At 36.4% G+C, this 16,564-nt stretch overlaps 1 protein-coding gene across 1 annotated transcript in view; it reads left to right on the forward strand.

The window, feature by feature from the left end:
- Positions 1-577: 577 nt before the first annotated feature.
- Pnut (septin 7-like protein pnut) overlaps positions 578-16,564 on the forward strand; it is a 31,033-nt gene continuing 15,046 nt past the window's right edge. The window contains exons 1-2 of the mRNA XM_070310902.1: positions 578-1,483; positions 14,374-14,851. Coding sequence (XP_070167003.1) covers positions 1,076-1,483; positions 14,374-14,851 — 886 coding nt within the window. The 5' untranslated portion in view covers positions 578-1,075. The remainder of the gene's footprint in view (positions 1,484-14,373; positions 14,852-16,564) is intronic.

Below are 16,564 nucleotides of genomic sequence, written 5' to 3' on the forward strand. Positions count from 1 at the left end.
CCTTTCCCCCCTCCCCCCACCCCTTTATATAGCTGGACTCCGTTTCATAAAACTGCATACCGATAATACGAGACATATGTATTAATAATGTCCTAATTATCCTAATCGTCTTCTAGGGATTAGATTGACACTATTTATTTTTGTACGCATTTCGTATTGAAAATAAAAAAGTCGCGTTTTTGTCAAAATTCTTCGTTACTTATATCCAGAAAAAAAAAAAAAAAATCATAAAACATCGCTTGCCCCCCCCCCCCCCTTTTTTAAGTGATAATAAATGTTTTAGAGTGAATCTCTTATATTTGAAATTATAAATTATAGATTCTTGTAAATTAAAAAATTGACAAATATAATTTATATAACAGTAAAATATGTAATTAATGCTTAAAGAATTGAATATTATAATCACTTTTTAGATTATTGATTTGTTTAATCTGATTTAATAAAAATAAATAAGAAGAAGTAATATTTCTTATGCTCTGTCAAAAAATATTATATAACATAGATAAATATATGTGTGCCACTAAAATAACGATACGTTTCCTATCCGAGTAGTATCGGGAAATTTGCAGTCTTATGAAAAGTCGAGATTTGCCAGTAACTCTTATATTCTACAATATTAATCCTTAAATCGAAATATCTCTGAGACTCAATGATAATTAATAATTTTTTTAATTTAATGTATACATATGTCATTCGCATACGCTATTATATGTATACATTATGAATGAATTATCATATGCATTTCAAAGAATGCCAGGAAATTATTTCGACTAGTCTCAGAGAGATGACGCATACACAGTTTCCTTTAACACATTCGCTCTATCAAAAGATTATCATGAAAAATCTCTTGGACTCTGACAGATGATATTACGCGCATACGTGTTATCGCACGTGTACACGTGACATAATCATACGAGAGCCAACCTGTTGACTATCTGTCCAATCTTTCGGTTCAAGGATTAATAAATCCTCTTCCGAGAATAATCACCGTGTGGTGATCCATCGCCGGGGAAACGAGAAAGAGAGAGAGAGAAGCCGCGGAATAGTAGCGGAGTGACAGCAAGCAAGCGACAGAATGTCAACGACGGAGAACCAGAACGGCACCGCGGGTGGCGCGCAGAGCAACGGCATCAAGACGCCCTCGTCGTCGTCCACGTCGTCGTCCACGGCGTCGTCCACGGCGTCATCGGGCATCTCGCCATCCGGCGGTCGCGGCCTGCCTAACAACAGCAACTCGTCCTTCCTTTACAGTAGCAGCACGATGCTGAGTCGCGAGAAGGCGCGGCAAGTGCCGCCGCCGACCCTACCCAAGTATACCTCGAGCTTTAACGCCGGCTCGAACGGCGGCGGCGTCGGCACAGCCGCCGAGCGGCTCAGCAGGGATCGCGAGGCCGGTGGCAGCTATAGACTCGCCAGCCTGGACAGGCTTGCCCTGCGACAGAGGATACTGGACGGGGAGAAGGCGAACGGCGAGCCCATCTCGGTAAGCGCGACGTGAAATGTGCATATGGATTGCCCGCGAAATCGACAGCATATCGATCACGCAATTCGAAGTTTGATCCACTTCCGGTCAGAGTTTTTCGGAGGATTCTCTCTTTTCAAGTTTAGGAATTCTTCTCAGGGTTGGCTGACGGGAAAAGTTCAATGGGTGGAGGAGAAATATATATAAATTTCGGTTTTTACGTCCAATGGAAAATAAACTGTAAAAATGAGTAATATATGCGACGCGGAAAGATATTTATGTAATTTTATAAAAAAATATATATATATATATATATATATTTTTCGCTTCAGTACTTTAATTAATAAATTATATACTGATCAATATATATATAATTTAAAAAAGAACGAAAGTAATATAAAAATAAAGTATTCTTTCATTCAAATTAATTTGTGAGAAGAGAAACATTTTTGAAACAATAACTATGGAGATATAAATATCATTAAAATTTATATATTAATTTTTATTTTAATGAGAAAAACAATAGGATAAGAGAATTAAAAATTTCTGTCAATATAAATCTGGTTCGCGCGTTTACCATTCAACATCTTGTAACGAACAATTAATTTATTTACTACACCCATTCCTATAATCTAAATAAACCTTAAATTGAAAAATATTCTTTCAATTGACGCTGAATTTTCGTCGTGGACAGTTATGTAAATGTACGACAAAATTAACGAATTCTCTGCAGGGAATTTATCATTCTTATATAACGCTTTTCATTACATTTTCACATTTATATTTTTTCTAGGTTTTCTATTTGTTTGTCGTTTTTAATAAAAACGATCGGTGTTTTTTTTTCTTCTTCTTCTTTTTCTCCCGGAAAATACCTGTTTTTATCACTGAACTTTATAAAAAAAAAAAAAAATGTGAAGTTTCTTTAATTTTGATTCTTCTAAAATATTGATATAAAGAGTCTGACATACAATTTGTACGCGTAAAAATGATATTATTATTTTGTGATATGTCTCCCCCCCACCCCTCTCGATGGATTGCATGTATTTGTAATATTATTACGCTAGGCGATTAAACCTATGACATTGCGAAATTTTGTGCATATATTGTCACAAGTAATCCGAGGTTAAATTTAATTTTTTAAGATTTATAAGTTTTATATTTGATAAGAATTGATTTTATAAAGTTCTGTCATGCAATAGTTAATCCTTACCGTGTGTCATCGAAGTGTGTTAGAGAAAACATGTATTTTTTTCTTCTGCAATTTTTTATACACATAGATCTATTTTGTTTTTCTATTGCATTGTACGAGAATGGCGAAGTATCTGAGAAATATGTGGATTGTTTTATTTAAAAACGTTATTATGATAATTCTTATTTTTATGACTCGCGTAAAATCATTTTCTGATAAATCCGTTATCTCTCACTCACGATTCAATTTTATTCTTGATTTCCGAGTGATATCTCTAGTTTGATATGTCTCTATTAAGAACTTTCGATACTCCAGTTTTAGTGATAAAATTCTAGAGAGGATATCCAAAGAAATTTCGATCAATTTTATCAATCTATAAAAAAAAAACTTGTCAAAGTATTATTAGTACAATTCGTATACGCTTACATCATCGCGACACTCTCTCGAATAAAGTGACAGGCGGATGAAGGTTGAAATTCTACGAATCACATTGTAATTTTTCCATCAAGTAAACATGCACTGTCCAAATATTCATCGCGATAAATTATAGGGCGATCTCGATTTGAGAATCACTGTCGAGCAACACATGGCGAAGGAAGCAGAAACAGACCTCCCTCGCCGATGCCTTTTGGGCCCGAGGGGTTGCGCTAAGTCGAGGGTCCTCACCCTCGTGTGTGCGCCAATCGAAAAATACTCGCAATTCGTGAGTCATAGAAAGACGAAAGAGACGAAAGATACACTGTTAGCGTTAGCGGCTTATACCGCGTTGCTGACTCACCGTGTATACGCTTCGTATTTAAATCGTGAGAACGAGTTTTTCGTCGCTCTTGTGCATCTTATTACGCTACGCTTATCACGCCGGCGTTTATCGAGAGGATCATATGAAACATGTCTGAAGGCTTTTACAAACTTATCGAATTATGAAGAGAAGTAAAATGCATATTGAAATGCAGGGTTGGGAAGTAACGTGTTACTTGTAACGTCGTTACTGTTACAGGTACTTTTTCTCGGTAACGATCGTTATTTTTTTCTGTTTGTAACGGTAACGAATTAGCCGTTACTTTTATCGTTATTTTTTCGTTCCTTATTATCTTATATATATATGTATTTTTTGAAAAATATTTTGTAGCCTTCTATCATAGGCTACATTCTGATAGTCATTGCCAGTACTGAAAATCTATAGTAACGTAAATTATAGATTTTACGATACTGACAGTGAATATTGGGATACACTCTTAATAATATCAATATTTAAAAAGAATGTTTGATAAAAATTTTCGACAAAACTGAAATCTGTAAATTACAATTTAACTTCCTATAAAGATAAGTGTATTAAAAAGTAAAGATAATAACATAAAAAATTAGAATCATTAAATAAGTTTAATATAAAAAACGCTTGCGCTATATAGAGACTAATTTAGAGTTTTTAATTGTAACAGATTATTACATTTAATATTGATTATTAAATAATTTTACAATCTAACAGCTTATTTTTTAGCATTACAAAAACCAAAAACATAACGAATACAGTAACGAATCGTTACAATCGTTAAGTAACGGTAACGAATTATTTTTTACAAAAAAATAACGGTAACGCGTTACTTTTATAGAGTAACATTCTCAACCCTGTTGAAATGTTTTGAAATAAAATTGTCGTTCTATATTATATCCATATATTCGGATCTTTATTTTTTTTTTCTTTTACATTTAATTGATAGAACTTTTTTTGAAACTTAATTTCTTCAATAATTTAAAGATCGAGAATGAAAAAGATTTTTGATAAATTAAATTTTATGGAAGAAAATAGGCAATTTTATTAGAATCTTAATCTGAGCCTCACAGTTGCAATAATATATACAATTTAAATTGAATTGGTTGAAATTGAAGATTGAAGAATTGCAGCAATAAGTGATAATTTTGTTGGAATATTTTCGATTGGTACTAGTGAGAATTGTCAATCGTGAAAACAATTGCGATTTGTGAAAAAAGAAATGCAGAGATAAGCGAGACAAAGAGGGGAGGGGGGAGGGGGGAAGTAACGAGGTGCGAGAGTAAATATAAGATGATAAAAGTGTCGTTGAAGCATCTCGACTCCTGAAGAAAAGGAGAGGGTGTCGACGAATTCTCTCACGAGGACTAATCATTCTGACACATTTTTACGGAGAAACGACACGATACGTGTGTATATATACATATATACCTCTGATAACAACTTCTCCAAGACGAATGAGAGATAAAGGGATACATTGACTCGCAGGGAAAAGTCTCGAACAATCGCTCCATTCAGGCCCGCCGATATCCGGACGATTTATAAATCCCTCTCTATCGTGACACAATCCGACTTGGTTCACCGCAGCAGAACGAGATTTTTTTTTATTATTATTCGATACCGAATGCATTTCACGTCGTGTACTTTATATTATTTTACGCCGCGATTTTTCTTTTTACACATGTATATACAAAGTTTTAATACATAATTATATAATTTGTCAGATGATTTATACAGTGTGCTGTTTATCTTATACAATATTATCTCTCTTTCTCTCTCAAATTATAAGTCTGATATAAAAACTTGAAATTCTCGGGTCGTATTAAAAAGGAATTATCCCAGATATGTATATTATATCATAAGATGTAAATTATTTGCAGTAAAATAATGTATGATTTCAAAAACTTTTGTTTTAACTCTCTTGTCGAAACTCGAAAATCCGGATACCCATGTTCGTGTTCTCATTAAAATTTTTTCAGAATTCGTCCATTGGGACACACCGATTCTTTCAGATAAAAACTCGAGGGGAATTTCAGGAAACGTTAGACGGGGAAATCCTTGTCAATTTGCCAACCTATATCTGTCAGAGTACCCTGGAGGAAGGGTGCAGGTAGCCCAACACTGTCATAACTATCGGTTTTGCATAGCGGGTATTGAAGGGGGAAATCCGGATATTGACAAGAGGAGTTAAGGCGACTTTCAAACATCTATTTAATTTTTTTATTTTAAATAAATCTTAATATAACTTCACCCGGTTTCCGATTTTTAATCATAAATATCAAAGATATGTATTAGAAAGAGAAGATGAGATATTAGAAAGAGAGAATTTGTTAAGACAGTCTTAAATTTGCATGACGAAATAACGTATAATAATAATTTAGATTTTTCTGCACGGCAATCTTTTTTAAACGAGAGCTAATTATAAATTAAAGCAAGGTTAAGAATTAATATGTTTAGAGATAATTTAACTACGTTTGCGAAACGACCTGTTAATTCACTCTTGAAAGTGTTATTACGCTTACGTGAAATAATGGCGCGATTGAATATGAATAATCGAACGGGATTGTATCGCGGGTCGATTAGAGATTTGCATCAACGTCGTCATACGTGTCTATCTTTTCAAGACAAAGGAAACGTGCTAATTACGATGGATCGTGTGCCCAGGTCGAGGACACGTGTGCGGCGCGTGACGCGTCAACCGGGTGTCTTAAAGAGCGCGTCGCATTGTGCGATCGACATTGTGTTATGAATGCGTCGCATTGTCGGAGTGCGCATTGTCCGGTTTTGTAAACTTGTTATACTTTCAGCCTCGGGTTGGAAGCTAACCCAATTCCACTCTCCGCAAAAGCGGAATCGTCCTCGGCCTGAATCTCTAGTTTTTCGATAATTAGCGTATTTGAACTTCTCTATCGGAACTTTATCATTGAAATTTTCTATGGAACAGAGGGATATGTAGAATATATATATAATATCCGCTATTTTCAGATAATCGAGAAACAATAGAATTACAAGCAGCAGAAATGACATGCTAGGAACAGAAAAAGAACGATTTAATCGAAACGCAACAATGGATTATAACGAGAGAAAGGAATGAGAGAGGGATTGTCACACTCCGATTAATTTATAAATATTCAATTCTTATAAAGAGAGATACGAGTCTACTTTGGAATTTTTTCTTTATAATTTATATAACAATGTTCAATTTGTCATAAAAATATATATCTACATCAAAATATATAGGAATTGATCGATAGAATTCTATCTTGAATTTTATCTCGTAAATTAAAAGATTTTACCCTAGTTATTATATGACATTTCTATTATTCATTATTTTATTGTTTCGATTATCTAAAGCGGAGAGTATCTTTCTCTCTTTCTTCCCTTTCTCCTCTCTCTCTCTCTCAGCCCATCGCAGCATCCCAAGCGTGACAGGTATCCTTTCGATGCGCGTATAATCGAGTCGCTGCGACTCGATAACGATTGTCGTCAGCTGTCTTCTTGTGCGAGGGGAAGCATATGCACCTCCCCTCCCCCCCCTCTCTCTCTCTCTCTCTCTCTCTCTGTCTTTTCCCCGTCAGCGTTGTATAATGAATCGAATCCACGACTACAGTGGCCCAGATTTACGGCATATCGAGCGTTTATTCTCGTACAGGATCGAGCGTTGAATTCTTCATGAGATCGTCGTGCCGTGCAACGCAGAGGAAGAGAGAGGGACGATAATTGACACAAATGACGAACTCTTAGATGTAATGAAGCCTAAGTTGCCGCGAATAAGGACGCAAATTCGTCTCTTCCGCTTCCGCGTCGTCGCACGCTTCCCGCGTGTCGAGTTTATCGAACCGGAAAATTCACACGAAAGGTTTTTTTTCTTTTCTTTTTCTTTTTAAATAACGATGACAGAGTCGTTATCGAGTCGCGGCGACTCGATTATGCGCGTATCGGAAGGGATAGCTGTCGCGCGAATTTTTGACGCGTGTAATTTGAGTGCCTTTGTTTCGAAATTGACTTTGAAATGGCCGATTATTTTCGATGTCATTGAGTATTTTCTCGCTCGTGATTTAACGAGCTTTTTTTTTTTTAATGAACATCAGCGATGGCGAATTATGAGAGAAAGGTCGAAACAAATTTTTTAATTGCTTGTGAGAAATAGGAGATCATTTCCTCTCTTCCGGATAATCACTTAAGCGTTAATTTCTCTTGACAAGAACGTCCTATATACACTACATAGCGTCTCGGAATGCTTTTGCCAATTTCGAGAATTCAGGACGCGTTGTAAGCGGAAAATATCGCATAAAATTGAAACAGCTTTCTTTGAGACGAGGCGGTTTAATCGATCAATTTCCCCCGTTTAACGAGCATATACATGTGCAACCAATACCGACAAGACTTGTAAAAATTCCACGATTAATAAAAGGCTCTTAGAGAAGAGACCCCTCGCGATCGAATCGTCTCGGTTGCCTCATTAATATTAAACAGATTGGCGAATTCGATAGAGAGAGAGAGAGAGAGACAGAGATCTCGCACGTTGCTTGAAATTTTATGAGTATGCTTATTATACAGGCGGAGAGACCTACATTCGTTTTACTCGACTAATCTTATATTACGGCGAAATTTACCAGAGTCCTTCCAACACCTTTCGAAATGACGCATTTTTTTTTTGAGAAAACGATATTCCATTGCCAATAATATAATATAGTGGTATTTAATTCACTTTTTGTATTATATAAAAAATATTTAAATATAATTATGTATACGCTTCGTATATGTTACATTATTACACATATAATATATATATATATATATATATAAAAATTCAGATTTTTTTTTATACATATAATACAAAAATTGAATATATATATATATATATATATATATATATATATAATTTTATTTGTTATTATATATTTTATATAATTATTTATTCGTTTATGAGAGAATATAAATAGCGAATTATGTAATAATATCGAAATTCACAAGCAATTCCGAATACAGTATAATTTAGTCCGGTGGTATGATATATCAGTATAGGCGTTAAATGTATGTTACGATATCATTTATCAACTTCGCTCGAGTACACTCACGTGTTTGTTCCCGTTTAACAATTAATCGAGCTTACGTGTCTAACATATTCATGCGCGTTATAGTAAGCCATGCTATTAAAAGAATACTTCTGGCAAGTCATCGTTGTAGGAAAGTTGCGTAATTTCCTCTTTCCTCCGATGTGATTGTGATTAGAGAAATAATATCAAGCATATTTTACTTACGAGACGAACGGTATTTAATAGATATTTTAATTCAGTCGAGACTTTATACAATACATTTCGTAGATGAAGCAAAGTGAGAAAGAGACCGCGTACAAAATATTTTTCGCGTATATTTATTTATATTTGTTTGTTAAAAATTATATTGCACACAAATCATTATTGAAAATGTCGTTAATGAAAATTTTTTTTTCTCTTTCTCACAATCCTCGGCACAAAAGAATCTCGGCTCAAATGCTATACATCTCTCTCTCTCTCTCTCTCTCTCTCTCTCTCTTCTTCTTCTTCTTCTTCTTCTTGGCTTATCGGAAACAAAGCGAGCACGTGCCGCGGTGCGAACGTAACGCGGTCGTTAAGGTGAAAGGTCATTCGCCGGCGGATGATTATCATCAGAGGGACGGACGCGGCAGACTCGGAAGATGAAAGGAAGAGGAAGAGAGAGAGAGAGATTCCATACGATTGCTTTGGCACTTGTTTGGCTCAAGAGAGGAGCTTAACGAGACAAAAGCATCGTACGAGGCGCCTCATTTTCCACGGAATCGATCTAATCGACTCACGACGACGACTCCACTATCCGGTGATGGTGATGGTGATGGTGGTGGTGGCGATGGTGGTGGTGGTGGTGGTGGTGGTGGTGGTGGTGGTGGTGGTGGAGAACCTCACCGAGAGAGAGTATTGACCTACGACAGGGGTTCCCAAGTCTGGGAACCGAAGGTGGGTCAGGAAGAGGGGATGCTTTGTGGGTCGCCGGAATGAGAGAGAAGATCGAAAAGATGACGACGATCGAAATTAGAATGACGGTTGGGAAATGAATATGTAAGAATCCTATTTTGAGAATAGTATATCCGAATATACATCTTGTCTCTCTCGTTTTACGGAATACAGTTTCGATCCCGATGGATCTGTTATTTTTGAATGTAAGAGATTGTTATATGATGTTTGAGAGACGTAGCCGCGCTTTGTGTGCTTCTACAATCTTCTTGTCGCACGTGCGTACGTACAACTGTCAGAACATTGATTTTTATACGGCGGCTTTTATTTTAATATGTATTCTCTGTCGGGGAGAAACGATTATCGTAAGAATGTTACTTCTAGAAATCTAGACAATACGAAAATTCGATTATATCTCGAAAAATTAATTTCCAACTTTTAATTCACTTACGGAAGATCTCATGAAGGTTAAAACTCTTTAAATAACTTCGTTCAAATCTTTTTCAAGTTTTTCTCAACTCGATCGTGCACACAATTGAATTCTATTTTCTTCCTCTATCCGAAAACAGTAATTCACTGGATGACCTTTCGAATCCAACATAGATAATCGCTATTCGTCTCTGCCATTGTGAATAACGTTAAATCCTCTCGAGTTTTGGAGATGTACGTGCGAAACACTCGCGGGAGAAATATATTCCGAATAACTCCACCTCCGCCATTTCACCGGACCTTTTTTCACCGAGAAACATTTTCGAATGTACTCGCGCGAAACCGAGTCGTTGTTTCTCTTTTTTTTTTTTCCTTCTCTATTGAAGCTACCCGGTGTCCAGCTGTAAAGGCACCGCTCGTTCTCCGAAAGGCTCTCGTCGCGAGTTTTATATTCCCGGCATGATGCTGCGATGCGATGGACCGGTTTCTGTTTTGCTGCTGCTCTCCTGCGTTCGTATGATCCCTCGTTCCCAGAGTAACGTTCGGTGGAACGGAACGGGAGAGGTGCCGATGATATAAATTTCGTCGTCCCTCCCCGCGGGGGAGGGAGGAGTGTTCCAGTGCACTATGTCATCGTTTCTCGACGACGGCGAAACAATAATTACGAGTGACGTGTGTATGTATACAAAGCGATTCTCGAAGTCGCGCCTGCGAGCGAACGTGAGCGAGTCGATAATCGACCCTTCACGCGCGATTAGAATGCGATTGACAGCTGATAGTGAGAGGCTCTTTATGACAGGCGCGGATGTAAAATAGTTTATTTCTTTCGTTTCTCAAAACCAAAGGAGCTGCGCAATTTTTTTGCATAGAATTTTTTTTTTTTATTCCGCAAAATATACAGAATGGCTCCGAATGTTCTTCCAGCTAGACTTTGAGATCTTAAAGGAAATTTAATTCTGAACAAAAAATTTTGTATAAACATGAATCGAAGAAGTACCGAAACAAAAGTTGGAGAAAATTAAATTATCTTACAAATGAGATCAAAATGATTGTTGTACATTCCATAGATTTTGATATAACCAGTTTCAAACGTACAAAAAGTGCTTTTTGTTAGATCGATTAAAGTTGAATCAGGAGAAAATTCGTAAAGCGACTAGATCGGTCATTACTCGATGCCGAAAGTGTATTGGAGCTAGGGAGGGGGACATTTTGAGAACAGTTAGTTTTTTCACGTCTTTATTCATTTTCTACTATTACGTGTATATTTTAGTTTAAAAAAAAAATTAATTTTATTTTCATAAAAGAAAAAGATTTTTATTTTTAAATTTTTATCGTTTTTTCAAGAAATTTATTAAGTTTCATTTTCTTTTCACCTTTTGCTCTTCCTTTGCATCAGAGGTTTTTGAGCCATAACTTTTTAAGGTAGCATTTTTCGACCCACGTTTATAGGAAATTTTTTGTTCGGAATTAAATTTCCTATAAGATCTCAAAGTCTAGCAGGAACGTTCGGGGCCACCCTGTATGTGTAAGAAATAAAAAAATAAATAAAACGCAATCGATTTTATTTCGTTTATTTTCTTACATGTTAATCACGTGGAAAAACACGTAAAAATATCTATATTTTTATTACTTTATATTTTTATTTATTATATTTGGTTCTCATCTCGAACATATCGTTCGACTTTACGATATCTCGCGCCAGATGTTTATCCAGCGACTCGCTTCTGCAACAAAAATGCGCACTTTAAACTACATACCGCACTCGATTTTGTCGCTTGCCATCTTTCCCCTCGCACGCGTGAGACGCTTTTAAAGCGCAATCGTTCGTACGTTGACTCGGCGAAACGACTGCGTCGAGGGAGGCGTCCGATAAGCGAGAAAGAATTTTCGCACCTCTCGAGATGATCATTTTTCCGACGTCTTATACTTACGTGTCATATATTTCTCCCGTATTTTTCACGATAATCTTTTGAATCGGATCAAAGTTTTCCAAAATTCCTCAAGTATGCGACATTTTATCCGCATAAAACGCAAAAGGCTCAACATCTCTCGTGGAAGATCATTTTTTTTTGTCGCTATCTTCCTCGATAATGATCATAAAATATTATATTTGAATAAAAGGAAAACTCGGCTTCCAAGGTAATGTGACTGGTGACTCGAGTTAGTTCATTAACAGGAATCTATCGTCGCGGCAGAGGACGATGTTCTTTTCTCTGCCTGCCTTGACCTTACACACGTCGTGTTAACCGCGTGTGCATTCAGATTATTCGATTCATTCGTATTCCACGATCGGCATCCAAGTGTAACGGAACACGCAGCGTATCGCGGTTTCCTGTACCCGTTCCCTTATACGTCTTGACACTCAAACGATCGCCATTTAAACTTTATATGGCCAATTGTACGGAAGGAGCTGGAATAACATTAGCGACAAAAGCTCTATTCAACAGAGACATTGTCCACGTGAAAATTACAATTGCCCGAGACACTTTAATAATTACGACTAAACGAAACGGGGATCTTAATTGTATTATTACTAATAATTTATAAGCAATTTTAATCCTACTTGACATTTAAGTATATATTATACAGGGTGGGGTATTTATATTGAGACACCTAAATATCTAAAAAAAATAAAGCAAGATAGAAAGAAATGTTTCGGACAAAAGTTGTTCGGTTCTAAGGGGGTCACGAGATGGTGCCGTTAGTTTGATCTTGGGTGGAGGCGCTTCGGAGATTTCAATGTCAATCTTGTTTTTTTTTAAATAGAAACACCCCAATTTTTTTACATAAATCGATTCCTCGCAATATTCCGCATAAAAAGTTATAGGGATATGATGGCCAAAAGTTTAATAGTTTACGAGATATTTTATACTTTATTTTATTACTTTACTTGGACATAATTTGACATAAACTATGAGATATCTCATAAAATTATTTATTTTGCAAATAATGTTACTTTAATATTTTAAGCTCAAAAAATGAGAGACATCAATTGATGTAAAGAAAATAAAACAAGATTTAATTTCTTAACAAAATATTGAATATACAGTACATAGTCTTTTTATTGTAATTTTTAGTGATAGGGAAAGAAAAATATTACGCAAGTGAAAAATAATATTTATCTTGTGAAAGATATTCAATTTTTTCACATTTGCAAATTTAGCGCTCGAAATTAAAATGGCTCTATGTTTTCCCTCGTATGAGTGAAAAGCATTAGATAGAAAACGCATTCGATAATAACATTTATTTTTTAAAAAGTTTTACTAAAAAATCTTTAAACTATTTCCTCTTTACTTGAAATTTTAAACAATAATATCTGGAAAATCGGGGAATTTTCAAGGAATTTTTTTTATAAGATTGAAGTAGAGATATCCTGATATATATAAATCTCAGATTAATTTTTTTAACAACGACGCATTTACCGTCTCAAATTAATCGATAAGCGAGTTTCTACTTTTTATTCTTCTTATCTGCCAATAACGAGAGTTGCTACATCTCCTAAATTTTTTTTTTTTTTTTTTTTAACCATCTTGTATATATCCTTGATGGAAAGGATAGATTGCTCGTCGTTGTTCTCAGTTTAATAATGGTCGCTGTTTAGAAACTTCCGGTTCGGAAGCGTATAAAGACACTGCGGTAGCAAAAGCCGTTCGACCGTTCGTCGTTGGCTGGCATTGCAATATCGATCGCTTCTACACGGCACGACGGCGATTTTATCGCTTCGCAGTGCTTTCGTGAATTTACGCGTTTCACGTACAAGTAATGTTACGATCGAAGTAAGATATGGAATTGCTCGATGTATTTATGAAACACCATTCAGCTTTTTCGAAAAAACACCGAAATCACGGAACGTAGAATGCGAGGAATGCTTACCTTCTCCTCATTCGAATTGAATTGGATTGAGATCGAAAGTCAATGGAATGATCGAATCGTATGCATCTCGAAACATTCCTTAAATTTATATATTTCTATATTTTCTTTATATTCTTTTCAATTCTCTCTCTCTCTCTCTCTCTCTCTCTCTCTCTCTCTCTCTCTCTAGTTCTTAAATTTATTAAATTAATTTTCATTAAACTCTGAAAACGCACATAAGTTGAGAATATAACGTAAGTAAAGTATATTAATTAATGTAGCTGCATAGAGAGAGAGAGAGAGAGAGAGAGAGAGAGAGAGAGAGAGAGAGAGAGAATCTATTTAAAAAAAAATTCATATATATATATATATATATATACACGATATTTAATTTAATTATTATTTACGCCTTTATTAATTTATATTATTAAGATATTAAAATTTAATGGTATAAAAAAATAAAATTAAATATATACAAATAATCTAAATGATACATATAAATTTATATTTATATATAATTTTTTCTACATTTTTAAGAAATTTATTATATATATATATACATACATATATTTAAATTACATTTTAAAATATGTTGCCAGAGTGATTTGCGTGTTTAGATTTAAATATTCCAAATCCAACCTCGAGCAGTCTACGGTCGATGGAAATAATTGATGATACCATGTTTTTTTTTTTTTTTCAGATTCAGACAAAGCGCGAGCTGTTCTTCAAGGGCGACGGCACGGGAATAATCTCGTCGCCGTCGGTGCCGTCGGTGCCGCCGCCGCAGCCGCCGACGCAGGTTCCCGGCTCTCAGGTGAACAACTCGTCGTCGTCGTCATCGGCGACGAACGCTACGACGGTTGCAGGTTTAACGTCACCGAACACGGCGCCGGTGTATTCGAGCGGCATCGTCGCGGTTAAACCGCGACTACCGTCCGCGGTCTCAACGGCAATCCCGAACGACCCCTCGGAGGACAGCAACAGACGCGAGTGTGCCCGGACCGCTATATCCGGCGCCAAGGAGGACAGCAACAAGGAGGCCGGTCTGCACCATACGCGACCCACGCCGTCCACCAAGCCCAAAGAACTCGACGGCTACGTCGGCTTCGCGAATCTCCCCAATCAGGTGTATAGGAAAGCCGTAAAGAAGGGCTTCGAATTTACTCTCATGGTCGTAGGTTGGTAACGCGATTTATAATGAGAATTATGTAAATGGAAATTTTCGTACAAGACGCTATTCTCTCTTTCTCTCACAATGTCTTTGTACACTAGAATAGAAAGAAGATTCTTAATAAGGGATACAGGGTACGTTTAAGCTATTGATTATTTTATATCGAGAGATGGCAATCACATTTTTGCGTTGTATAGTTAAATTATTTTGATACGAATTATCTAAACAAGGATGCAATTTATATTAATATAAATTTTTAAGGAGTGGCGAACGTTCGCGAGATAATGTTAAGGTGTAATTAATAAGCTCTGTGCGCTCTTGAATGTTGTATTATTGATGTCGAAAAACGCGATCCTCGGACGCTGAAACGTTCATTATTCGCGGCAGCGGAAGAACAACGGCCGTCTGTCTCGTTCGAGAGTCGCTCAGCCCGCGCAAAAGGGACAAAGGGATCCGTTTCTTCGGCGGCAATGGCAATGGTATTCCCATTTCGTCCGGAGTATCATCTCGCGATGCAATCTCCCATCTGCCGAGCACGTGCTCTGCAAGTTCTCTCTCGTTCTCGGTTCTCCCTCATTTGCCGGATCAAGGCTGTCGTCGAAGTTCAGCGGTTCTCACACTGGAATGCATCTCTGGGGTTCGTCTTCTCGGAGTATACACAGTCTTCCATTGCTCGGCGGATCTTCCTACGTCGCATTATTTATGCAAATGAATAGTACCGTAATTTAAAAAAAAAAGGGAAAGGTTAATTTGCGCCAATAACACGTCGGCGACTCTGCCAATTGAAAAGAGTCATAAATCGTTAATTGCAGCCTGCGCGTTTCTGCTGCTCTTAGATTTATCACCTTGCAAATTTCCTTAAGGGAGCGAATGGTATAATTGAAGACTCTTCAACTTGTCCAATTATATTTCTCGTGATAGACGAATAAAAAGATTTATATATACATATATATATATATATATATATATATATATATATATATATATATATATAATGATATGACACATCGGAATAATTAATATATATGCAACGACAATGCGAGAGATTTTAAGATTCGGTCGGTGTTCGAGGAGAAGAGGCGTTAATAAAAGTGCTGACTAAAATTGTCGACATGCAGCGGACTCGAGCGCGCACGCACACGTGGTGTAAAAGAGTGTCATTGGGTCTGGGTAAATTTGAGAGCGCGGTCGCTGCGTGCGTGGGAAGAGGGAGAGGGTGAACTATTATTAGACCATGTATAAACGGAGCCGTTTCTCCGTAAATAGAGCAATTCAAGTTCTTACCCTTGGTTTAAAGGCGTAGGCGCGGCACTCTTCGCCTGGTTCAAGGTTTATGCGTTAAGAGGTCACGGTATTCCATCAACGTTTCATCTCGTTCTTCGGTCACCGTCTCCGAATTTATTTGATCGCCAACAGAAATGTCTGATCGTAAATACTCTGACTGAGATTAATGATCGCTGTCTCTCTCTCTCTCGATGGTGGAATATTAATAGCCGCGAAGTTATTTCGCCTTGAAGAGATTATGGTATTTTGGTAAATCAAATTTCGCTCAAAAATAGATATTTTCGAAACAATGCTTCAATTGTTTTGCAAATGAAAAATTGTTTTTTAATTGAAATATTTTTACTATTAAAATGTTCTTTTACAATCAATATATTTTTTTGTTAATATTTCCGTAACTAAAACTATACATTTCTGTAATTGTTTGATGGAATCTCTT

The sequence above is a fragment of the Polyergus mexicanus genome, unplaced genomic scaffold (genome assembly GCF_030449975.1).
Source record: "Polyergus mexicanus isolate NDT 795.1 unplaced genomic scaffold, iyPolMexi1.0 SCAF_18, whole genome shotgun sequence".
Classification (NCBI taxonomy): Eukaryota; Metazoa; Arthropoda; class Insecta; order Hymenoptera; family Formicidae; genus Polyergus; species Polyergus mexicanus.